Below are 24,661 nucleotides of genomic sequence, written 5' to 3'. Positions count from 1 at the left end.
GAGACTAGACTCTGGATCCGCCCCTGCCTCCCCGTGGCAGAGTTTACCCTTTTTCTGTTGCAGAGAATAAGGCCATGAAAGAGTATGTTGTGGATTCTCTCTCTCTGGGGTTCAGTTCCACAATTACAGCAGGGCTGGGTTTTTCTTGGTAATGAAAAAGGGTGGCAAGTTGAGACCTTGTATGCATTGCAGGGTGTCTCAGTCGCATCACAATCAAGAAAGCCTACCCAATTCCTTTAAGCATGGAATTGTTTGACCGTCTCAAGGGAGCAATGGTCTTTACCAAGCTAGATCTAAGGGGTGCATATAATCTTGTGGGGATCAAGGAGGGCTACAAGTTGAAGAAAACATTTAACACCAGCATTATGAGCATTATGAGCATTTGGTACACCCAGAGAAGAATCTCTTGCATTACTAGCCACATGCTTTGAGACCTGGTAACCTCCCTGATGGATCAGATATGCAACCGTCATTACAAAATCTGAACTTCCCTTCCTACCAGAATAGACTGAAAAGCTAGCAGAGCCTCCTTTCTTGCCAACACTTCTCTCGGGTTGGAGGAGGAATCCTTTAACGCTTGAGGCCCAGGACCCTGAGCCTGAAATTACTGAATGTGAGCTCCCCAGCCCCAAAAGCGTGCATTTGTTGTCACTATGACTGGCTCCAAAGTCTGCCAGCTAAGAATCTTACTCAATCCCTCCACCGACTAAGAGACTGACAAATCTCCACAGGGAGAGAAATAATCTCTTTAGGGCTCTCAAGTGCAGCTGAGCCCAATTTAATGCTGGATTAGAGGCCCTCAACACGGCCAAAAGTCTCATATTTTCTCGCAAAGAAGAAAGTGTATCTGCTGTCATGGCAATCTGGGATAACACCAGAATCCTGGTGAACTTTCCTGTGACAAACAGCCTTTGCAACACAATCTATCTGATAACCCAGAAAGACTCTGGACTGAGCCGGATCCAGGAAAGATTTTCCCAGATTTAGGAGCCACCCCAGATCTATCAAAACTTTTTTGATTACCTGAAGATCTCTGAGGTGGCATAAGTGAGAAGATTGTCCAGATAGGGAATTACAGATATCTTCTGAATGTGTAAGAAAGCCATGACCTCTGCTAGGACCTTGGTAAAGATTCTGGGGGGCTGACTAAATGGCAAGGCCCAAAACTGCCAGTGAAAGATTCCCTTTCTCTGCGAACCTTAGGAATCTCTGATGCTCTAGAAAAATGGAATGTAACGGTATGCATCTTTTAGTGAAGGTTTATGGCCCAGGGTGACCATCAACACTGGTTTCAGGAGGATCCTCCTTACAGAGTAAACACTCTCCATTCTGAACTTTTTGAAAACTAGAAACTTGTTCATTTCTTTAAATTTTAGGATCATCCTGAATTTCCCACGTGGTTTTGGCACAGGGAAGACATGGGGGGGAAAAAAAACACATGCTTATCTTCTGGCACTGGCACTATCACTCTCTACTTTTCCAACACAACTGCTTTCTTTTGGTCTTTTGGCAAATTGGTCAAAAAGTAAGTTTATCGGGGCAAGGTCACATTCTAAATGGTAACCTTCTCTCAACCCATTCAGAACAAAATGATTGTCTGTAATCCTCTCCCACTGATGGCAAAAGGTAAAAAACACTTTCTCCTCCACCAAATCCCCCCCACCTTGCTTCTGGCATAATTTTGTGTCTGTCTTGGAGGAGTCAGGAGAATTAAAGAGCAAACCTCCCTTTGACTTGTCCTTACTAAAGGGCCACTTTCTCTTCTGGGGCTGAGATTTATGAATCCGTTTTCTCTGGTCTTGTGGGTCACAATAAAATCTACAAATTACCCAACCTCCATTTCTTATCTGGAAAGATTTTACCTTTCTCTGAAGATCTAGCAAGCATCTCATCCAAGTCCGAACCAAAAAACTTAGAATACCTTCAAAGGGGATACCACAAAGTTTAGTTTAGAAGTTAAGTCACCACTCCAAGACTTGAGCCAAATAGCACGCCTGCCAGAGTTCAAAAGGGCCGCTGCTTCAGCTGATGCTCTGACTGATTAAGCCTAAGCATCAGCCAAGAAGGCCACTAGCTTACTGACCACAGAAATATAATCTAAAATCCAAAAGGTCCATATTCGTAGCCACACAGGTGGCTGTTAAAGAGAGAGCTAAAAAAGCAGAATTAGCCTCCCAGGCCTGCAAAGCAAGGGCTCTGCCTTACAGTGCATCTGGTCTCTGATGTTAACTATCTTCAAACGAAAGATCAGCTCTCTTGGAGACCTGACCCAAAGCCACATCAAGCTTTGGACATTTGAAATGCTTCTCTTCATCCTCTTTACTGATAGGGAATCTTCTCTTCCAAGCGCTATGAGAATAACTTTTTTCTCTGGGTCTTTCCATTGACCACCAACCAAATCCTAAAAGGGATTGATGAATAGGAAACACCCTGGGCTGAGGCTCCTGCAAGCTTCTATACCAGCAGTGGCAAACCTTGTCACTTGTGCCACAGAGGTGAGCTTATGTGCTGGTTGCCGAGGCCCGCACACTCCAGGTTCTCACCTGGGTACTCCGCTCAGGCCTCCGGTGTCCCAGTTGTCTCCGAGTCACATTACGTTTTTAATGTGTGTAATGTGTGTAATGTGTGTTTCGTTGAGTGTGAGATATATATGCGTGTATGTGAGATGTGTGTGTGATGTGTTTTTATGAGTGTGTGATGTGTTTTTGAATGTATGTTTATATGTATGTGTGCGTGTGTGTGATTATGTGTGGTTGTATCCGAGTGTATAAATGTTTGAACATGTATTCCGCTACCCAAGGCAGTGAACGTTTTTTTAAACCCGTGTCCAAACTAAAACACAGTACCAACCAGGGCCGGCCTTAGGGGTGTGCGAGCCGTGCGGCCGCACAGGGCGCCATGGCAACAAGGGCGCCGTGCGGCCGTCACAGCTCGTCCTGTGGGCGGCTTCTCTCCCCCTCACCGCTCCGCCATCCTGACAGCAGGCAGCGCTCCCTCCTGCGCCCCCCCCCCCCCCCAGGGGGGGGGGGGGGGCGCAGGAGGGAGCGCTGCCTGCTGTCAGGATGGCGGAGCGGTGAGGGGGAGAGAAGCCGCGCCCGCAGCTGTCAGGATGGCCGAGCGGGGAGGAGATCGGAGCCGCTGTCATCCTGTCAGTTTCAGGATGACAGCGGCTCCGATCTCCTCCCCGCTCGGCCATCCTGACAGCTGCGGGCGCGGCTTCTCTCCCCCTCACCGCTCCGCCATCCTGACAGCAGGCAGCGCTCCCTCCTGCGCCCCCCCCCCCCCCCAGGGGGGGGGGGGGGGCGCAGGAGGGAGCGCTGCCTGCTGTCAGGATGGCGGAGCGGTGAGGGGGAGAGAAGCCGCGCCCGCAGCTGTCAGGATGGCCGAGCGGGGAGGAGATCGGAGCCGCTGTCATCCTGTCAGTTTCAGGATGACAGCGGCTCCGATCTCCTCCCCGCTCGGCCATCCTGACAGCTGCGGGCGCGGCTTCTCTCCCCCTCACCGCTCCGCCATCCTGACAGCAGGCAGCGCTCCCTCCTGCGCCCCCCCCCCCCCCCAGGGGGGGGGGGGGGGCGCAGGAGGGAGCGCTGCCTGCTGTCAGGATGGCGGAGCGGTGAGGGGGAGAGAAGCCGCGCCCGCAGCTGTCAGGATGGCCGAGCGGGGAGGAGATCGGAGCCGCTGTCATCCTGTCAGTTTCAGGATGACAGCGGCTCCGATCTCCTCCCCGCTCGGCCATCCTGACAGCTGCGGGCGCGGCTTCTCTCCCCCTCACCGCTCCGCCATCCTGACAGCAGGCAGCGCTCCCTCCTGCGCCCCCCCCCCCCCCCAGGGGGGGGGGGGGGGCGCAGGAGGGAGCGCTGCCTGCTGTCAGGATGGCGGAGCGGTGAGGGGGAGAGAAGCCGCGCCCGCAGCTGTCAGGATGGCCGAGCGGGGAGGAGATCGGAGCCGCTGTCATCCTGTCAGTTTCAGGATGACAGCGGCTCCGATCTCCTCCCCGCTCGGCCATCCTGACAGCTGCGGGCGCGGCTTCTCTCCCCCTCACCGCTCCGCCATCCTGACAGCAGGCAGCGCTCCCTCCTGCGCCCCCCCCCCCCCCCAGGGGGGGGGGGGGGGCGCAGGAGGGAGCGCTGCCTGCTGTCAGGATGGCGGAGCGGTGAGGGGGAGAGAAGCCGCGCCCGCAGCTGTCAGGATGGCCGAGCGGGGAGGAGATCGGAGCCGCTGTCATCCTGTCAGTTTCAGGATGACAGCGGCTCCGATCTCCTCCCCGCTCGGCCATCCTGACAGCTGCGGGCGCGGCTTCTCTCCCCCTCACCGCTCCGCCATCCTGACAGCAGGCAGCGCTCCCTCCTGCGCCCCCCCCCCCCCCCAGGGGGGGGGGGGGGGCGCAGGAGGGAGCGCTGCCTGCTGTCAGGATGGCGGAGCGGTGAGGGGGAGAGAAGCCGCCCACAGGACGAGCTGTGACGGCCGCACGGCGCCCTTGTTGCCATGGCGCCCTGTGCGGCCGCACGGCTCGCACACCCCTAAGGCCGGCCCTGGTACCAACTTCCGGTTCCGACGCCCATGTGATCGGCTGCAAGGAGATCGCGCTCCTGCAACCGCAGCCACAAAAAACGTATTAAAACCGGCCATACTACCTGTGATGGACTGAACCGCCACTGGGGCTGCTGGAGCCCCAGCAACAGACCAGAGCCAGCTACTATCGGAGGAGCATCCTGGGAGTTATTGACCATGGAGGTGGAACTCCTGTGGCGAATGCAGCAGGTGCTGGAGCACCTTGACAAACCTGGTCCTGCACAGGTCGAGCGAGGAGGGAGAGAGGGGATGCCCAGCTATGCATCCCAAAACAGTTTTTCACTGAGGTTAGAGCGGGGGCTGGCACAGTCGTAGCCAGAGGTTGGTGAGAGAGGCAGAGGAGAAGTTCAGCAGCCGGGTCCGGAGAAGGTTGGCAATCTACGGAGCCAACCCATCTGAGGTAGCAGTCCGCATAACCAATGCCGAGGTGGAGGAGCAGATCACCCGTTATCAGGATATGCAGACCGCGGTGATGCTGGGATGGGATACTGCTGAATGGGAGGTACCTATATGGGACTTTGAGCGACAAGTCGAAGTCGCCATTTCCAGGATCAGAGGAACAGGAGGAGTTGCGCCTGGAATGGAAAGCCCTGATCCGGCTGGAGATGTGGGAAGAGGCCTGGGACAATTACTATGGCTGCAGAGGTAAAGTCCTGTCTTCCCTAGAACAGCGCTTCGGGGAGCAGGTGAATCTACGGATCAGCTTACTAGGTGGGAAACCCACAGTAGGAAGGGATAGTAGAAGTAGAGGGTCTGGTGCAGAGAGAGAGATGGAGCTTGAAGACCAGTACCGAGCGCTATACTGGTTTGCCAACCGGTGGCAAGTGAAGGCGGGCATTCACTATTCCCCAGAAGGTGATGACCTCTGCGACCCCGGATTATTGTGGGAAGCGTTTGGGGAGAAGGCTATCGCTTCTGGGACATCCAAGCCAAACGGCAGGAGAAGTTGCAGACTATGGAAGTCCATGCCTTGGAGGCCGACCTGGCCTGGCTGGTCCAACAAGAGTGGTGCCTAGAAATGGACTACCTGGAGCTGCTGGAAAGTGGTCCGCTATTCCCTTCCGAAGATGAAGACCCAGTGGAAGCCACATCCCCAGAGACACTGGATTTAATAGACTTTTATGCTGAGGGTGTACAGCTTGCCGAGTCCCCAGGTGAGGTGCTGGCAACAGGACAGAGGGCCACAAGCCTTAGCCCGGCAACTGTTACAGCCCCAGAGTGCCAGTGAGAGGATGCAGACGGCCTGTCTCCCCAGCGACAGATGGCATTCCAGGGAGAGGAGGCAGCCGACCTCTCTCCCCAACAGCAGCAGATGGGGCATCTGGAAAAAGGGGCAGCTGACACTAATCCCCAGTGGCTGAGTGCTTCCCAAGGAGAGGAATTAGATGTCCCTTCATCCCAGCGACTAGAAGAGCACCAGGGAGAAGGTACAGCTGGCATTTCTTTCCAGCAGCTGGAAGTTTTCCAGGGTGAGAGTGTTCCCGACACTTCTGCCCAGTCACAGCGGCACCCGGAGTTCCAGGGAGGGGAGGTCAGCGTCCTCGCTCCCCAGCAAGGAATCGTATGAGAGGATAGCGCTGGCGGTAGCAAACCTGCTAAAACCCACCATTACCTCTGCGGTGGAATCGGTCATACAGCAAGCTCTCTTGCAAATCCGCACAGATATGTCGAATCAGGCCTGATCCCTTAAAGAGGCACAACAGCTGATTTCTCTCTTGGAAGAAGAAGTGCTGGAAGCGAATACTAAAGTGGTAGCATTTGATGACATCTCCCAGTCGCTTCTTGCAAAGATAGATGATTTGGAGAATAGGTCTAGAAGAAACAATCTACGGATCATAGGGCTGCCTGAATCCTACAAACCGCATGTATTAGACCATCTATGTTCAACTATTCTCCCTGAGGCTGTGGGCCTCACCACCACATGGTGTAGTGGAACGCGCACATAGATTGGGGCAACAGCAGCCGGACAGAGCAAATCCTGGACCGGTTATTGTCCGGTATTTTAACTATGCTGATAAATTTCTCATCATGCAAAAATATAGCTCCTCTCGCTCCTTGGAGGTTGACGGGCACAAGTTATTGGTCTTCGCTGACTACTCTGCGGAGTTCGCTAGGAAACTTAAAGCCTTCAACAAGATCTGCTCCGTTCTATACCAGAAGCAAATAAGGTTCACGTTGGCATACCCTGCCACTCTTCACATGGAAACCCCAACGGGCAGAAAGTGTTCCTTTCAGGATCCTACAGAGGCAGAATCCTTTTTTCACTCTCTGACTTCGGGACACTGTGTCTCCCTCTAAAGTGGCCGAACCCCTCAGATCCCCACGTAATAGAGGCACACCGTGGAAATATAGATACCGTTGAAGATAAAGTGGGGGTACTAACTGCTACAGCAGAATCTCAGGACCAACTGACGGGCAGGGAGTAATGCTCCTTTTTGAACTTTTTTGTGGCAAAGGATAGCAGTAGCGCAAAGCTCGTTCTGCCCACATTGGAAAAAAGTGGAGTCATCACTAGGATGTATTTTGTTTTCTATAGTTTACATCAGGCCTCAAAATTGGCGAGTGAAAAATGCGGGGAGGCGAGTGGAATGTCAGTGATGGGGTGCGCCACCGGCGGGACCAGGGATGGGACACTACCGCCGCGGCGATCGCTCGCTTCCGTTCTCTCTTCTCTTTCTCGGCTGCTGCAGCTACTGAGCGGTCGAGAAGGAGAAGAGAGAACGGAAGCGAACGCTTGCCGCGGCGGTAGTGTTCCATCCAGAGCCAGAGCTAGCTCTCATCGCTCCCTCTCTCTTCTCCCGGCCGCTGCAGCTTCAGCTCCACTCAGAGAGGCAGCTCTGATCACACCAGTTATCGCTCCCTCTTCTCTCCTCCCGGCCGCTCTGAAGCTGCAGCGGCCAGGAGAGAGAGAGGGAACGCTGACAGGCTGACAGCTTCCTCTGACAGTTCTGAGCGCTGGCCGAAAGGATGGATCAATCCCTAGTTATCTGGGGGTGACTAGTGAGGTCTGCTGCAGACCTCACTAATAAAGAATATTTTGCATCTCTTTATGACAAAGATTACATGGACAAGGGGCCAGCGGAACAATTCCTGGGACAGTTTAAGTTGCCCACACTGGAGGAGGATTAGCTACATCTCTGAATGCAGATGTCACGATAGGAGACATAGAAACAGTCATACAGTCCATGGCGGGTTATAAGGCCCCTGGCCCAGATGGGTTTACCGCAGGATTTCTTTTAGATACTTAAAACGATATAACAGGCACATTACAGACCCTATACAATCATATGTGGGCGGGGGGTGCCTACTTCCCCACAGGAAGGGGGCCGTACAAACTTCTGCCTAAGCCGGGAAAGGATCCAACCAACCCAGGTTCAGATCAGCCTATCTCACTTATAAACGTGGATGCAAAGATCTTTTCAAAAATCCTAGCAGGCAGATTGGCGGAGGTAATCCCCAGTCTCATACACCCTGCACAAGTAGATTTTATAAGGGGAAGAGCGGCAGTCATGAAGGGTCATCCTGGCCCTTGAACAAGCAAAGGCGTTCCCCGCCCAGGAGTTTGCCATAGTGACTCTTGGCGCGGAGAAGGCATTTGATAATGTGAACCTATTGTGTGGCAGATAAGTTGCGCTCGGTCTAGTTGTGAATGGGTGTGAAAGTGATCTCTCAAAACCAAAAGGGGGGAGATCACCTTCAGATAACAAAATACAATTAAAAATGTTAAATATAAAGTAGATGTCTCCACTAGTGATAGTGAATTAGTGGTTGAAGCTGCAAAACACAACCCGGTGGTACTTGAGTGTATTGAATGTGTGTGGTGAGCTTTAGCTGGCTAAACAAATCAGTTATATTGGAAGCATCCGTATAAGCATAGTCATGAAGCAATAATATGTGAATAAACAATCAATAAACGCACCTATATATAAAATCCAGTAAATAGTTAAACAAGTGATACGTTATAAAAAACGAAAAATAAAAAGTAAGTGCAGCCCAGTGCGCTCTAGTTCTTCTCAAAACTGGAACTACGGGGTTAATAGGCTCAAATCCAAATATCCTAAGCAGTCATTTCAGAGAAATGGCGGTTTGTAAAAAATAGTAATTACTTTCCTTATTTCCGTAATGTCTGAGTGGAAAGTTTATTCGTTCAATAGAACGAAGCCACACATTTCTCCCCCCTTTGGTTTTGAGAGATCACTTTCACACCCATTCACAACTAGACCGAGCGCAACTTATCTGCCACACAATAGACTCACTTACACACATAGTTGCTGCTGGTCTATTTAGCTATTTAGATTTTGAGTCACTCATTCCTAGCGCAGTGATTTTTGATTATTACGATAATGTGAACCTGGATTGGCTATTTCTGGTCATGTCTAAGCTGGGGTTCCATGGTAGATTCCTTTCATTGCTACGCAAGATGTACTCCTCTCCTACAGCAAGGATATGGACCCAGTGAGCTCTCTCTCGACATATTAGTTTATGTAAAGGAACCCGACAGGGGTGCCCCCTATCCCCCCTTTTGTTTAATTTAGCGTTAAAACCATTGGCTAGATATATCTTACAAACTGCCTTTTTGATACCTTTAGCACTTTCTCTGGGCTACGCATTAACTATTCTATTCTGGCAGCAATGTCCTCCTCAGCATGTGACAATCCTTCAACATTTGCAGTGGCACGCCGGGACATCACCTACCTGGGAATCAAAGTAGGTAAAATACCATCATCACTATATAAATTTTAATTTCCCTCCTCTTATAGATAAGATAATACGGGAGTTGGAGAGTTGGAAGGGTTTGCCCCTCTCGCTTTTCGGAAAAGATTCACTTAGTGAAAATGACAAAGCTTTGCGAGACTGCTGTATCCGTTGCAGACGGTTACCTTGTTGTTAAAACATAAGGATATTCAGCGTCTTAACAAAGGCAATGGTCCAGTTCATACGGCGCTTTAGGCACCCGAGGGTTGCTTTGAAAAAGCTCTGGCTCCCAAGAAGCGAGTGGGGTTCAAAATTTCCCTAATGTTAGGCTATATAATTTGGCATGTATACTGCGCCATGCTGTGGATTGGCTCATGGACAGCTCGAGATTCTCTCATTGATCTTGAAGCAGCTCTGGTACATCATTGTGACTTTAGGGCCATAGTGCAAATTGTCAAAGCTCCCGGGAACACTGAGCTGTCACCTGCTAATCAGGGACACGGTCTTGGCGTGGAAGGTGGTTAGACGCAGGCTGGGCTTTTCGCCTTATCGATCGGCAATGTGTCCACTGCGGGGGAACCCTATGTTCCCTCAGGGCGGAGACTATGCTGCTTACATGTCATGGCACAGGAAGGGGCTTACTCATTGGAAACAGCTGTTCCAAGGTGGTACTTTTCAACCTATACCTTTCCCAGCACTGGCACAGCAGTATACACTGCCACCCTCTCATTTTTTTGTATTATTTACAAGTTAACAAAACGTGGCGCATGTTCTCCAGTGACCCCAAAAAAACGCTTTGCCTCTACCTTCCTGGATGCCCTCATCCCTGGAGGGAGTTATTCTATCTCCGATGGTCTAAGGACTTCCCAACCCCGAATCTGGTAGAGCGCATCGTGGATGGCAATAGCTTGTAATAGAAAATCCATGTCATCAAGGGAAAAAAAAAAAAAATGTATAGAAAAGCGAGAATCCTCCTCCTGCAAGGTTTCTCCCTCCTCTAAAGAACTATCAGAGAGGGATTGTGCATCATGTCCCTCTCTTTCTACTCCCTCAGTTGATTTTACAACAGACCTCTGTGACGGTAACCCAGAGGGATCATCTACAGCGAGTGCTGAAGAAGAGGTAGGTCGGCAACATTTCAGGAAGCGCATTACTAAAGGACTGTACCGTAGCAACCACCTTATTACGCATACAATCCATAAAGTGAGCCTCTAAGCTTATGAAAGCAATCCTCACAATATATTGACAGGATGAAGGCCATAGTGCATTGCAAATTGTCAGCCGAGCATTACAGTTGCCACAACACTTTAGACTTTTTGAAGGCTGGGGCAACAGTTGCCAACAGACCCTGGGAACTAGTCTTGTCAGAGACCACTGTATCCTTAAAAAGATAAAATATAACTAGTGAAGCAAGTAACAGATCCCAAACAGGGATCTTGCAGAACAGCACAGGCACTGTAGCAGAAGAACCACCCTTCAGGGCACTTACCACCTTTGCTTTGGATGCTGTCCCCGCCCCTTTTCTCTCCTCCTCCTCCATGGTGGCCCCCTCAAACAATGTCCAACTCTAAATCAAACAACGTCGACCGGAAGCGACACTGCAGCCCCACCCGGAAGTAATGGCACTGCTAGGACTGGAACCGGAAGGGATAGCACTGCTAGGACCGGAACCGGAAGTGACACCACACACTCCAGAACGAGGCCTGGGTCACCCATCACTGCCCCCAGCCAGTCCAGGGCAAGCTCAGCCTCTCCAGCCCTGCCGCCAAGTCATGTTACCTACATGCCAGAGAAGAGGGCAAGATCCTGGAATATGGAGGGGATTCCTGTGTACCAAGCACGAGGGCTGCGGGATTCCCACCATAAGCAGAGCTGCACAGAGGGGGGCGACTGACCCAACAGCCAGGAGAAGTAAGAGATGAGGGTGGTGGAAGGTGTTTTTAAACAGTTTCCATTGTGTTTCCTGTAGAAGGAAGAACCAATCATCTCTCAGTTTGCTGTCCTGGAAGAGGATTGGAGAAAATGGCTGTATGATCAAAGGTGGTTCTTTGCGTGTATCAGAGCCAGCTCAGGAGAAGAATACTCAATCAAATATATACAGAGTGTTCTTGGAGACAGAATGGAGTCAATCGAGGACTACTCATGTGAGTGAATGGGAGCAACTACAATAAAGATGGACAGGCCAGAGGGTGGGACTTCACTGGAACAAAGGATGACTAAAGCCATTGATAGGGGGAAATGGGGAGATAATTTTCCACAAGTGCAATTCCTAAATTGCCAAGAAGTCCTGTTAAATAAGGAATTTGTAGACCAGCAACAACCGAAGCCAAGTGGCTTTTAGTTTATTCTCTTACAGAAATCATTACATGTGCTAGAAAAAAGTATATAGTGTATGAATGTGTAGGTATATATTAGCAGTCTGTATTTTGTATTGTTTTACCTGTAACCAAGTAGTTTGCATATGTAGCATTGTTGCATAGTAAAAGCAGGTTACTGCTACTACTACTGGGTCAGTTTTCTTGGCTTTTCTACAAGAATGAGAAACACATAGCTGTAAAAGTTTGCAAAGCAAACCAGCTGGCTGCTAGAAAACATTTGCTGAATATGGAAAAAAAAAATCCCAAGGCGCGTCCAGGCAACCAAATGTTGACCAACAGCCGGCTGATCCCACAGCACTGCCAGAGCTGACAGTGTCAAAATAATTTGTTTAGCTCCTCCAAAGCAAAAAGGTTTAAAAACTATTTAGACACAGTGAACAAAGCAGGCTTGTACAGTGAATGCAGCAGGCTTGTACAGTGTAGTCGTTTTTATAGAGGGGGTGTGGTGGCTACTCTGCTGCACTTTAGCTCCCAATAGACTCCCACAATGTGCGCTTCAGTCTGGGGTGGAGGTACAGCAAAGTACAGATAGAAATTAAAATTACATTTGAATGAATAAGGGGCCGTAGGTAAAAATGGGACCAAGTGCTACATACACTTGTTCCCTTCAGAAATTTAACTAGGATTTTTCAAATGTGATGATACATTTTCTTTAAACATGTTGAAGGGAATTTATCAAAACTGGAGCAGACAAAATCTGGAGCAGATGTGCATGGCATCTTTAATTTTCAAATCTAAACAAACGGAAGAGATAAGCTGATTGGTTGCCAAGCACTGCTGCTCCAGATTTTGTCTGCTCCAGTTTTGATAAATTCCCCCCATTGAACATAATAATTCAATATAAAAGTAATAATATCCATAAAATACATATATGTGCTATAACTAAATCAATATGCAACATCAATGAAATTCAGCCCTCGTTCACACCTGAACGTTTTGTAGCGTGTTCTACGCTCGACAAACGCTCTACAAAACGCTAAAAAATGTAAATCCCATTGTATTCAATTGTCTCGTTCCCACCTTGGCGTATTTCCGCCCATCCCTAACGCGCTACAAAACGGCCCACGCCTGAAAAGGTACAGGTACTACTTTGGGCCGTTTTGTTGCACGTTTCCATTGGGGTACAGCCAAGTAGCCTTCGGGGTCGCGCGACTTTACCGCTAATCGCGGTGACAGACGCGCATATGCAATACGCCTAGGTGTGAACGAGACCTTAGAGTATATAAAAAGTGTCCATCAAAAATTCCCAATGAAATAATCACAGGGCCCAATGGCAGGCAAAACTGCGTTGGGAGGCTTCCAAAATGAGTACATGTTTTCCATATCATAGTGCTAAGCTGAACACTGTTCTTGTGAGTTTATTTTAACTATACCCATTTTCTAAATATTGCTAAGTTTCATTGATGTGCTATATTTATTGATGGTATGAGCGCATTGATGTATTTTGTTTTATTGATTTGTGTCATAAGTACATTATTCCCAGAATTATAGGTTTTAAAAACACACTTTTTTTTTTTTTTTTTACAGCATAATCTCCAGTCCTTCTGAAGGGCCAAGCTTTTATCACTTCCCAATGGTGAAGCATTGCCACCCTTTCCTGCACAAACCTATTGGCCAGTTAGGCAGCCAATCATAGCAAAGAGCCAATAGGAAAGTACGGGGGGAGTAGGTAAAGGCAAGGTTGAACACTACCTGGAAGTAAAAGATGTTTACTATTCAGAAGATCGGGTAATGTAATTGTGTAATTGAAATTAAGCAGGACCTTAGAGGCTACTGCAGGTATATGCAATCCCTCTAGATGCGTCCACATTATACCTGTAGCCATTTTGTTTTTAAATGAAGTCTCTTCAAGGAGTTCACTACAGGTGAATGGACACACCATTTGTGTGTTTAATTCAAGCACACTGTTCTGAGAACAGCAGAAAATGTACAACATTAGTCTCTTTGTTGAGGGTTTTCTCTACAAGACTGGAAAGTACTTTGCTCTTTAAGATAAATAAAAAGTAAGATTCCCACCTGTCTCAGATGTTACATCATCCGCTGCTCTTCTGGCTACTTCTGCAGAGATCTTGTTTAGGTGGTAAGCCTGCATCAGAATATTACTTTATATGAAATGGCTACTAAATCATACATTACAGCAAAACAGCAAATATAGCATGCTACAGATAAACTACATCATTAGTCTTCTACCTTTGTTATGCTACAAACACCCAAAAAACTTCATTAGAAAGTGCACCTCCTTCACTTTCTTGGCGGTCAAAAAATATGCAAAAATGGAAGAGAAAATGTATTTGTAAATCTTTGCTTTGTAATATGCTTTGTACCAGTGTAATTTTAGCACAACTATAATTATAAAAAAGGACACATTTGTTCTGAAAATAAAAATATATACCAATCAGCGATAACATTATGACCACCATCCTAATATTAAGTGCCCCTTTGCCTCCTAAACCGCCCTGACCCGTCGAGGCATGGACTGCACTAGACCTCCGAAGGTATGCTGTGCTAACTGGCTAGCTGTCAGTAGCAGTACAATGCCTAAGCATCACACTGCCTCCACCAGCTTACCTTTTTCCCCATAGTTCATCCTGGTGCCATCTCTTCCACAAGTAAGCAACATACACACACTTAATCATCCATATGATGTAAATAGTATATAGTTATGATGCTTACATGCCCATTGTAGGTACTGTTGGCAGTGGAAAACTAAGCTAAGAAGCCCCCTATGTGATAGCCATTTTACATGACCGGTCCTCTTTATGAAGACATCAGGGGTCTCCATGACCCCTACTGTCACCTTGGGACCCTCAGAGAAGCAGATGAAGCAGAGATATGCTTCACCAGTTTTTCCCCTGCTTCTGTAGCTGGGATTGACAGCTGAATGTGGAAGTAATACATCTGTTCCTGCATTCTGACAATGGAGAGGATATCAGAGGGAAATCGTGTAATGATTTAATTTTGTACAGATGCTGAAGCGCTTTTATTTAAACAACCACCGCCAGCTGTTTACATTCCGTGTAGTTTCCCTTTCGTGTGCGTGCTGGGCGCTGCGCACGAGTGGTGGCAGGATATCTTAAAACGCCCACCCGCATCTACAAGGCTCCCATCCGGCCATTTAGGTATGGCCAATAGACAGAAGGTGGTTAATAAAGTTATTGCTAAATAAACAGGCCCTTACAAAAATTAAAAATAAATAAAACGGGGAAAAAAAGGAAATTAATGAATGAAGTGTAAAAAGGTATACATTTGAAAGCGGAAGTATGTAAAGGTTATATATACACATGAACAATGATAAAACTTGCAAATTTATATATCAAAAGAGCAAAATACCATACTCTCACAATGAATTGAGTAACAAATGTAGCCGTAATGGGAATAATTTTTTCATGTTCTTTATAGCGACAATAAACTCAGGTGTCAAATCTTAAACATGTATTCAAGTAACTTAACTATTAACAAAAAATGTTCCGTTAGACTTACTGGCAACAGGATTTCTAGAAATCTTCCAGGACAGCAACCTGAGAGATGATTGGTTCCACCCTGATGATTTAGGTAAGCTAATTGTCTGAAAATATCTGTAGATGCTGCTTCTCCAAAACTGGCTGAAAAGCGATCAAGGCTTCCTTTACTGCATAGAGCTCCCTTACATTTGAGGAGGAAGTTATCAACTTCTGGGACAGTGACCCCTGTGCCTGAAGGCTCCGAGTATGAGCCCCCCAACCCCATGAGCTTGCATCTGTAGTGATCCTTACTGGAAACCGGAGAACCTTTTCCTCAGCAAGAAAAAGTCTCTGGCAGACAGAATGAATTCTGTAACCTAAAAAAACACAATTAATTGAGTTGGGGTTAAACAGGACTTTTCCCAGTTCAATATCCACCACAGGGATTATAACAGGCCCTTGACCTTTTTCAGACTTGTTAACACTTCTTCCTGTGAGTGGGCATAAACCAGGATGTCATATAGGTATGGAATCAGAAATATGCCTTGTTGGCGCAAAAAAAGACACCGGCGCTGCAAAGATTTTCGTGAAAAATCTTGGGGCTGCTGATAGACCAAAGGGGAGGGCTCGAAACTGCCAGTGCAGTACTCCCTGCCCTGTAGCCACAGCAACCCGAAGGTACCTCTGGTGCTCCAGACAAATAGGCACATGCAGGTATGCATCTTTTAGGTCCAGGGTGATCATAAAGACTGAATTCTGAAGCGTATTTCGTTCTTTGCTTTCCATACGAAAGTGCTTGAAAACTAGACACCTGTTTAATCTCTTCAGATTTAGGATCATCCTGAACCTCCCCCCTGGTTTTGGGACCAGAAATACATGGGAGTAAAAACCCTGAAAATGCTGCTCTGCTGGGACCCGTAGAATGACAGTCTGTGATGCTAGAGTATAACCACACTCCTCCAGGGCTTGGGCCTTCATGCGATCCTTTGAAATTTTTGTTAGAAAAACAAGTTTGTGGGGGGAAGGGATAAAAACTCCTTTCTAGGAGATTTAACACATATTGACTCTGAAATACTCTCCCATTGTGTTTTAAATAGAGAAAGTCTTCCCCCCACCTTTATGCTGGCGTTATTTTAAATCTTTATTAGGGATGGCTGGACTGGAAAAAAGCAGGCCTCCCCTAGCTTTGTTTTTATTAAAGGGCCAGGCTCTTCGCTGGGCCTAGGCTTTATTAGGTTGCTTCCTCTGCTCCTGCGGGTAGCGAAAAAACCTTTGATTGCGTATTAGCTTATTCTTCTCTGGAAATTTCTTTCCCTTTTCAGAGGATCTGGTTAAGACTTCATCTAATCCAGAACAAAACATAAAACCTCCCTCAAAAGGGAGACCACAGAGTCTGGATTTAGAGGTTAGGTCTCCTTACAAAGACTTCAACCAGATAGCTCGTCTGGCTGAGTTAAGCAAAGCCGCATATCTTCCACCTGCTCTTACTGACTCCGCAGATGCATCTGCAAGATATGCCACTGATCTACTGATAACAGATAGAGATTCTACAATCTGTTCGGGAGGAGCACCCTGGAATATATGGAGTGAGACTCTCTCCAGCCAGCGATCCATATTCCTTGCCACACATGTGTCAGCCACCCCTGGGGCCATTGAAGCAGCATTGGCATCCCAAACCCTGCGTAACATTGCCTCTGCTTTCCTATCCATTTGATCCTTTATTGCACCTGCATCCAGGGGCGTATCTGCCGCGAGTCAAACAAGGCGTTTGCCTTGGACGGCACTTTCCAGGGGGGCCGCCTCCAAAACAGTCAGGCAAGCCGGGCCGCACAGAATTCGGCAGCCTTGGCTGCCAAATCTAGGTGGACAGTCAGTTTTAAAGTGAGAGGGGACCTCAACACTGCTGTGCGCAGGCAGCATTAGGAGCCCTGACACATCGGAGAGTGCATCGCAGCCGCCGAACACATGAGATGTTCGGGGGCTGCGATGCGCACTTGGATGTGACAGGGCTCCTAATGCGGTCTGCACACAGCAGCATTAAGGACTCCTGTCGCCTCCGAAGGGCGCTGTAGATAACGCTACCCGCTGCAGACTCACAGACTGTCAGTGGTTTCACCCGACAGTCTGTAATGGGCTGCAGCGATCTGTGTCAGAGGGGACAGATTGCCGATTACAGACTGTGTGAAATCGCTGACAATCTGAGTTTCTGTCTCCGTGCCGTCTACTCACACCTCCACCCCGCTCCTGCTGACAGCGGCGTGATCGTCCCCATTCCAGCAGCTTGCAGGATTAGCCAGCCTGTTATTGGCTACTGCAATTTAAAAAAGCCAATAACAGGCTGGCTATTGCACCCGCCCACTGCCTGCTGTCAAATCAGCAGAAGAGGACCCGATTGAGAACTTTCTCCTTCAGGTCCCTCCTCTGCTGATTGACAGCAGGCAGTGTGCGGGTGCAATAGGCAGCATGTTATTGGTTATTGCAATTTTAAATAGCAGGCTGGCTATTGCTCACAGCAATAAAGTAAAAAAAGTTAAACAAAAATTAAAAAAGTTAAAAATTAACTAAAATAAAAAATACAAAAAAAGTTAAATAAAACAAAAAAAAAAAAAAAATTAAAAAAAAAAAAAAAAAAAAAGAAAGGTTAAAAACTAAAATTAAGAATACAAAAAATGTAAAAAAAACCACAGCCTCCCGAGACCCACAGCCTCCTAAAACCCCACACAGACATCAATTTTCCATTATAGTTGTGAGTGGAACCTCATGTTTAAGTTTCGACAAAAGTCCTTGCAAAGTCTAGAGCCGCCTCTGGGTAAGTGGATCACACTGCTGTTAAAGGGACCCTGCAGAGCCCAGCATTGAGTCTGCACGTTCCACCTGAAAGTCTCTGGGCTCCGCAGGGTTTTAGGGGGGCTGTGAAGGATCTGTGGCATTCTCTGAAGCCTGCAGAGCCCCCCTCAGATCCTACACAGCCCCCCAGAGATCCTTCACAGCCCACCTGAGACCCTGCCCTAGGCAAGACGAAACTCAAACGCCCCTCCCCCCACTAAATTTGCCCCACCTCTTCCTGTTTTTGACTTTTTGCGTAACCTGTCAGTCGCCGGATACAGTGCACACATTGTATTCAGCTTTTGACAAGTTCCGCTATTAGCATAGCAGGAAAGCTGGGGTTTCAGGTGGGGTTTGCAGGGTCTGTGGTGGCCTCTGCAGGGTTTTAGGGGGGCTGTGCAGGATCTGTGGTGGGCTCTGAAGCCTGCACAGCCTCCCAAGACCTGCAGTGCCCACCAGAGATCCTTAACAGCCCACATGAGACCCCGCAGAGCCCACCATAGATCCTGCAAAGCCCACCTGAAACCCCAGCTTTCCTGCTATGCCATATCCTCTAAAGAAAAAAGATGCCTGGACTGGCGAGACTCAGTAGTATCATCAATAGTTTCGCCCTCTTCCAGAGAACTTTCCGACTCTAGTATTCCTAGTACCGACTCTAGTATTCCTAGTACTTCATGGGTACTTCATGGGTACAACAGAAACCAGTTTATTTTACTGATGTACCCATGAAGTACTAGGAATACTAGACCCTGTCAACATAGAAGCCATAGATGTGGATGGTAACTTATCCACCATGGCACTTTTAAAAGATTGAACAGTAGCTTTACATTGCAGCTGCCGCAGCGTTTTCTGCTTAGCTTTTTTTTACTTTTCAAAGTATTTTATTGGTTTTTAACAATTTTTACAAAGAAGTAAAAAGATGTAACATTGGTACATAAGTGTTTACATAGACATATGCATACATTAAGGTCATATGCATGTACATTCAAAAGTGTAATAAAACTAAACTAACAGTTCTGCTTAGCTTAACAGCTGGGGCAGGCAGTGGAACAGAACAATGAGACACTTTTTCTGAAGAATCCTGCATAGCAAAATAAAAACAGATAAGTGTATAGTTCCCCACCACAATGTGTCCCAGGTAACAGTGGAAAAGAAAGCAGAAACAAATCCAGTTTCACTTACTCTACCCTTCGGAACACACACCGCCGCTTGCCTTCTTCCTCCACTGGGCAGCGTTAGCGGCAGACTTTTCCCCCCCACACAACTGTCCTGGTATTCAGGCTCCCCTCGAGCAGCCTCCAACACACCAAACAGCAGAGAGCAGAGGCTTGGAACGCACCGGAAGTGCCTCTCAGCTTACCAGCTCAGGACACTGCTCAGCATGCCAGACGCCGCTCCAGGGCCATGCTACCAACCCCTGCATCAAGCAAGGGAAAAAGAAGGACAGGGCCACAAGTCTGGGGACTGTTTCCTGCAGAAGGTGGAACCAATCATCTCTCAGGTTCCTGGCCTGGAAGATGATTAGAGAAATGTAGCTTATTTGTACATCACTCGGCTTTAGATCCTCAAATCATGTCTACATTTGTGCTGACACGGTCATTCCTTCTGGAGGGTAGCTAATTTTGTGACCCATGGTACCTGTATGTGTTGTAAAGTAGCCACCACTCCAAGCTTGCTCTCGTGATGGACTACAATCTCAAGTTTAACTTACCAATTTATATTGAAATTGTAGGTCTACCACTTTAACTTTAAGATGCTAATAAATATTTTATTTGGTCATTATATACAATGGCAATAATGAAAGTAATATGGCTACACATGCAGAATTCACAAAGAAAAAAAAAAAGCACTGGTAAGGGTCTCACCATATCCTCAAGACCATAATCTGCCTGGGCAATACTGGTACTGCTGAATGTGTTGGTTTCTATTATATCGGCTCCACTAAGCAAATACTCCTGCAAATAAACAAAGCAAATAATTGTGAAAATTGGGGGCTGGTGATACAGATCAACAGAGTTAAAATGGTTTAGATGCTACAAACTAACTTTAGCCCAAGGTGTATTATTTCTAAACCGAAAAAGAAAAAATGTATTGTATTGCAGCATACGTTTCTTTAGCTGAAATGACTGCAACAGTTCTTTTTTTCCCCGGGCATTTTTCCTTTATTTTCACCTGGTAAACCTGAGAATAACACTTAATGTCCCTGGGTAGGTACGCTCACTTCCCTACTGTATCTAAGGAAGTAGTCATGGTTGCCGCCCAGGCCCAACTACAAATATGTCTGCCTTTGTTCACCTCCATTACATGTGTGATGGGGAGAGAAGTAGTTTACAGAAGATATACAAGATTGTTTTTTTGCTTTTAGTGCGGCTCACAAAAAAGTGACAATTTCTGGAAAGATAAACAGGTATTTTCTGTACATTCTGAATATATTAGATGCAGTAGCTGCATTAGTTTGCTTTTCCAGGCAAAGCACTGGTAAGCTGCAATAATACATTTGTTTTTGGGTTTAGTTATCCTTTAAATCATTTTGCCTGTCAAGTGACCATTAAAGAAGCTGCTAAGCAACCCCGAGGCCAGTGCCTCTTGAAGCTGCTTGGCATATTTAAAATCTTCTTGAAAAATGTTTTAAATGGTTTTCTATAGCCAGACAGTGACTTAACAAAGCCTGCTAGGAATAAAACATGTTTTTTCAAGGTAGGCTGTGGGCCTACCTTCTGAAACATAATGGTAGGAATTTATCAAAACTGGAGCAGACAGAATTTGGAGCAGTTGTCAGCTTTTATCTTTCATTTTCAAAGCTTAACTGAATAAAACTAAAGAGAAAAGCAGATTGGTTCCCATGGGCAACTGCTCCAGATTCTCTCTGCTCCAATTTTAATAAATCCCCACCAATGTGTTTTCTACTATACCTGCTCCACTTAGCAAATACTCCTGCAAATAAGTAAATAACTGAGAAATGTGTGGGTTAGTGAGAAAGATCAACACAGAGTTAAAAAGGTCTAGACCAGGGGTCCTCAAACTTTTTAAACAGGGGGCCAGTTCACTGTCCCTCAGACATTGTTAGGGGCCGGATGATGAAGCAGAGAGGCGGGTCATGACGTGCTGCCCAGCTTCCCGATTGGCTAGGAAGCAAGCTTCAGTTGGTAGGCTGCCTGGTTTCCTAACCAATCAGGGAGCCAAGTGGTACGTCATGACTTGCGTCACAGCTTCTTGATTGGCTAGGAAGCACACTTCACTTGTTGGTAGGCAGCCAGGGTTCCTAGCCAATCAGGAAGCGGGTCATAACCCACCACCCGGCTTCCCGATTGGAAAGGAAGCCAGCTCCATGCTCCCTCGGCACTGCTGGACAGAGGGAGAACTCCCTCTGACCGGAAGTTCCGGTACGTGGGGTAAGTATCGGAGCATTTGGATAAGTACAAGTACTTGCCCAAATACTCTGCATCGGTACCGATAGTACTATCAGTATAGGTGCATCCCTAGTGCACATCCATTTTATTGATGGTGGTCATTCAAACGACAAGCGCATTTCTGAGCCTGATTAAGGGCACCCTGTGCGGCCCCAAACGCACTTGTCGTTTGAATGACAACCATCAATAAAATGGATTTTGCACCAACATGGAATCTGAACATCTGTTTTGAAAGATATGTACTATTGCACATAAAATCCCCCCCCCCCCCCCCCCCCCAATTGATATTTATTTTGCAAAAAAGTTTTAAATACCTGTCTAGAACTTAAGAGAGTGAGTCGGCCTGAGGATGATTTCTCCCTCGCTCCCTCTCTCTGATGTAACTTATTCTCACTAACAGGAGAGAAACAGAGAGAGGGAGGGAGTGAAGACAGCGTCACCTGGCACTCACCTCTCGCTGCCCGCCACCTGCCTCCCGTAACCTCTCGCCAGGAGCGGGCCAGGTTAAGGACCCTGGTGGGCTTGATCTGGCTTTGAGGACCCCTGGTCTAAATGCTAAAAGCAATAAACCTCAGGGGTGTGGAATTCCTATTGCCCGACACCCAGGACAAGCTGGGTGGGTAGTTTTTTTCCCCCTACATTTAGCCCTGCCGCGGCCTAGCACAGCTAAATGTAAGAGCGGGGGAGCCACCAATTATTTAGTACAAGTGATCTCAGATCACTTTTATAAAATAAGAAGCAATCTGGTCTTGTATCTGAAAATAATAGCTGACTGTTGTACTTAATTTCTTTGGCACGAACTTAAAAAACAAGTTTGCAGCTCACATCACTCAACTGTAGCACAGTTTTAACAGGTCAGTTCTTCAGAAAGTACTGAAGCCATTAGGATCAGCCAAGCTAATGACACCAAAGAAACTAGCAAATTCAGGAGGTCAGCAATTGAAGCCAACATGCCTATAAAATTTCTATTTTATAAAGGCCTCCTATTACTGTATAGATATAAAATGTTTTATTTTGAAAGATACCTTGTGAATTTTGTAGATTATGTCAGGCTGGGTGATGCTTAAAAGGTCATTATTTCCTTTTAGGGGTTTTTCATGTTCTGCAAATTCTCGCCCCCTAAAGGAATCTTCAGAGAGGGAATGCTGCTGGATCATGGTGCCCATCCCACCATCTAACACCATGATTCGTTCCCGTAGAACAGATTCCAGTTCGTCGTGGAGACTAACAGCTGGTGTGACAGCTACAATAAATAAAATTATACACTTATCAGTTTTATTTTGTAAAGGAAAAAACAAACAAATAATAAGGTAGCGATAATACTGAGAAAAAGTGAATCACTAAAAAACAAACAAACCTTATTTTGCCTGTAAATAAACCCAGGAATTAATTTGCTTCACTTATATATTATACTTTTATTTTATTTTTTTTGACATGCGAGTGTTAAAGGGAACTGGGCACCCAGCACACAAGGCAGAAGAGAGGATTGTTCTAGTATGCGGAAAACATGCTCTCCGAGACCGTAAAGGCTTAATTCTCCTAAAGATAAATGCATACTGAAGTAAACTGCAAAGCAAAATCTAAAACCTTTCAGCAAGGCCGGGGAGAGCAGAATTGCAGGCCAGTGGTTAAAATGATACTAAATTCAGGTGTTAAACCTTAAAAAAAAATGCATTCAAGTACCTTAACTGTTAACAAAAATGTACCTAATTTATGCATCACTTGGCTGTAGAACCTCAAATCATCTCTGAATTCATGCTTCCTTCTGTAGCCTGTAAGATAGCTACTTTTGCTCCCAATGGTCCCCGTGTGTGTTGTAAAGTAGCCACGGTTCCAAGATCGCTTCTGTGGCAGACTACAATCTCTGTACAAATTAGTAAACTAAATGTGAGATTGTAGTCCATCATAGGAGTGAGCTTGGAACAGTGGCTACTTTAAAACAAACACGGAACATGGAGACAAAAAAGGTAGGTACCCTCCAGAAGGACAGGGTGAGCACTTAGAGATGATTTGAGGATCCACAGCTAAGTGATGCACAAATTAGGTACATTTGTAGTATAGTTAGGGTACTTGAATACATTTAAGATTTAACTTGTGGGTTTAGCGTCATCTTAATTTGTATTTTGCTTGCAAGTGCAATTTCGATTTTGCTTTTATGTAAGCAAGTAATACATGCAATGAGAGATGTTTATTCATTCATACAGAATAGCACTGCAGTGCCTTGTAAAGAATCACGTTATACACCCAGTATAGAGATCTTAGCCTAAAGCAGACCCTTGAACTCGAAAAGTAAAGATTTGCTATTATATAGGGACCATCAAGTCCCCTGAACATTTTACTTTTTGCCTTGTTTTCCTCCTAAAATATATCAATATCAATGCGTTCCAAAGCTGTATATCTGCAGTTTGATACCATATAAAGCACTGCTACCTCTGACTGCTAGTCTCATGAGATATGGAGTGATATTACTGTACGGTAAGGCGTGCTCCTTGACGGAGAGGAAGCTGCACATGAGGATCTCGAGTGCAGAGATACCTCTGCTTCGGCTTAATTTAGTTTGTGGATCTGTGCCTTCAACTTTCCGCTGTTTTGTGAATATTCCCCTACCAGATAACCAGCCATCAATAAAACACAGAGGCAAGACCAGTTTACCTTAATGGGCTTCAAGAAAAAGATTTTACTGTATACACAAAAATCTTTTTTTTGTCCAGTTAGGGACACAGGAATTCCATAATTCTAAAATAGGGATGTTCAAAAGCAGTCCAACTAAGAGGAGGGCAGCAGTTATTGATGCATCCAAGAGAGAACCAGACTGTCTGCAACAACCAGAAAGAACAAAGCTGGAATCTGGAATCAGAAATGGTGACGTACGCTACAGGAGAGGGGAAATGCCAATGAACCAAAAGGAGATCATATTGGATCAACCCGAGTCCACACTAGCAGAAACGGAGCAAAAACCACCAAACGGTGGGGCAATATAACTACCCTAATGGGTAGAACAGACCAGCAACAAGAATGTTCAATAAGGGAACACTAGGAAATTTTCAAGCTCCAAAACACACTAAGGAAAAATTGAACAACAGGTACACAAAACAAGCCCTAAAATTACAACCCTATGCATCTGGTAAGAAAGGCTCCCAAAAGGAGAAGAGATGTCTAGGACAGTCATCTAATCTTGTATGAGATATTCAAGATGGGAGAACTATAGGATAACACTACAAAAAGGGATAGTGAAGGACATTAGAAGTTGGAGACAATCCTAAGACCAGCCCCTTAAGTCAGAGAGACTGACAGAGGTAAAAAGAAGTACCCCCCACCAAAATAAACAGGAGTGGAAGCC

At 46.6% G+C, this 24,661-nt stretch overlaps 1 protein-coding gene across 1 annotated transcript in view; it reads right to left on the bottom strand.

The window, feature by feature from the left end:
- Positions 1 to 23,833, bottom strand: part of MTR (5-methyltetrahydrofolate-homocysteine methyltransferase) — a 462,707-nt gene extending 438,874 nt beyond the window's left edge. The window contains exons 1-4 of the mRNA XM_018563293.1: positions 23,752 to 23,833; positions 22,347 to 22,564; positions 19,777 to 19,866; positions 13,662 to 13,731 (exon numbers count right to left, since the gene is read on the bottom strand). Of these exons, the coding sequence (XP_018418795.1) occupies positions 13,662 to 13,731; positions 19,777 to 19,866; positions 22,347 to 22,564; positions 23,752 to 23,833 (460 nt within the window). The remainder of the gene's footprint in view (positions 1 to 13,661; positions 13,732 to 19,776; positions 19,867 to 22,346; positions 22,565 to 23,751) is intronic.
- Positions 23,834 to 24,661: the final 828 nt, after the last annotated feature.

The sequence above is a fragment of the Nanorana parkeri genome, unplaced genomic scaffold (assembly GCF_000935625.1).
Source record: "Nanorana parkeri isolate BGI_ZX_2015 unplaced genomic scaffold, ASM93562v1 scaffold650, whole genome shotgun sequence".
Lineage (NCBI taxonomy): Eukaryota > Metazoa > Chordata > Amphibia > Anura > Dicroglossidae > Nanorana > Nanorana parkeri.
The sequence above is the reverse complement of the archived record's forward strand: the minus strand, read 5'-3'. Positions and strand labels throughout refer to the sequence as shown.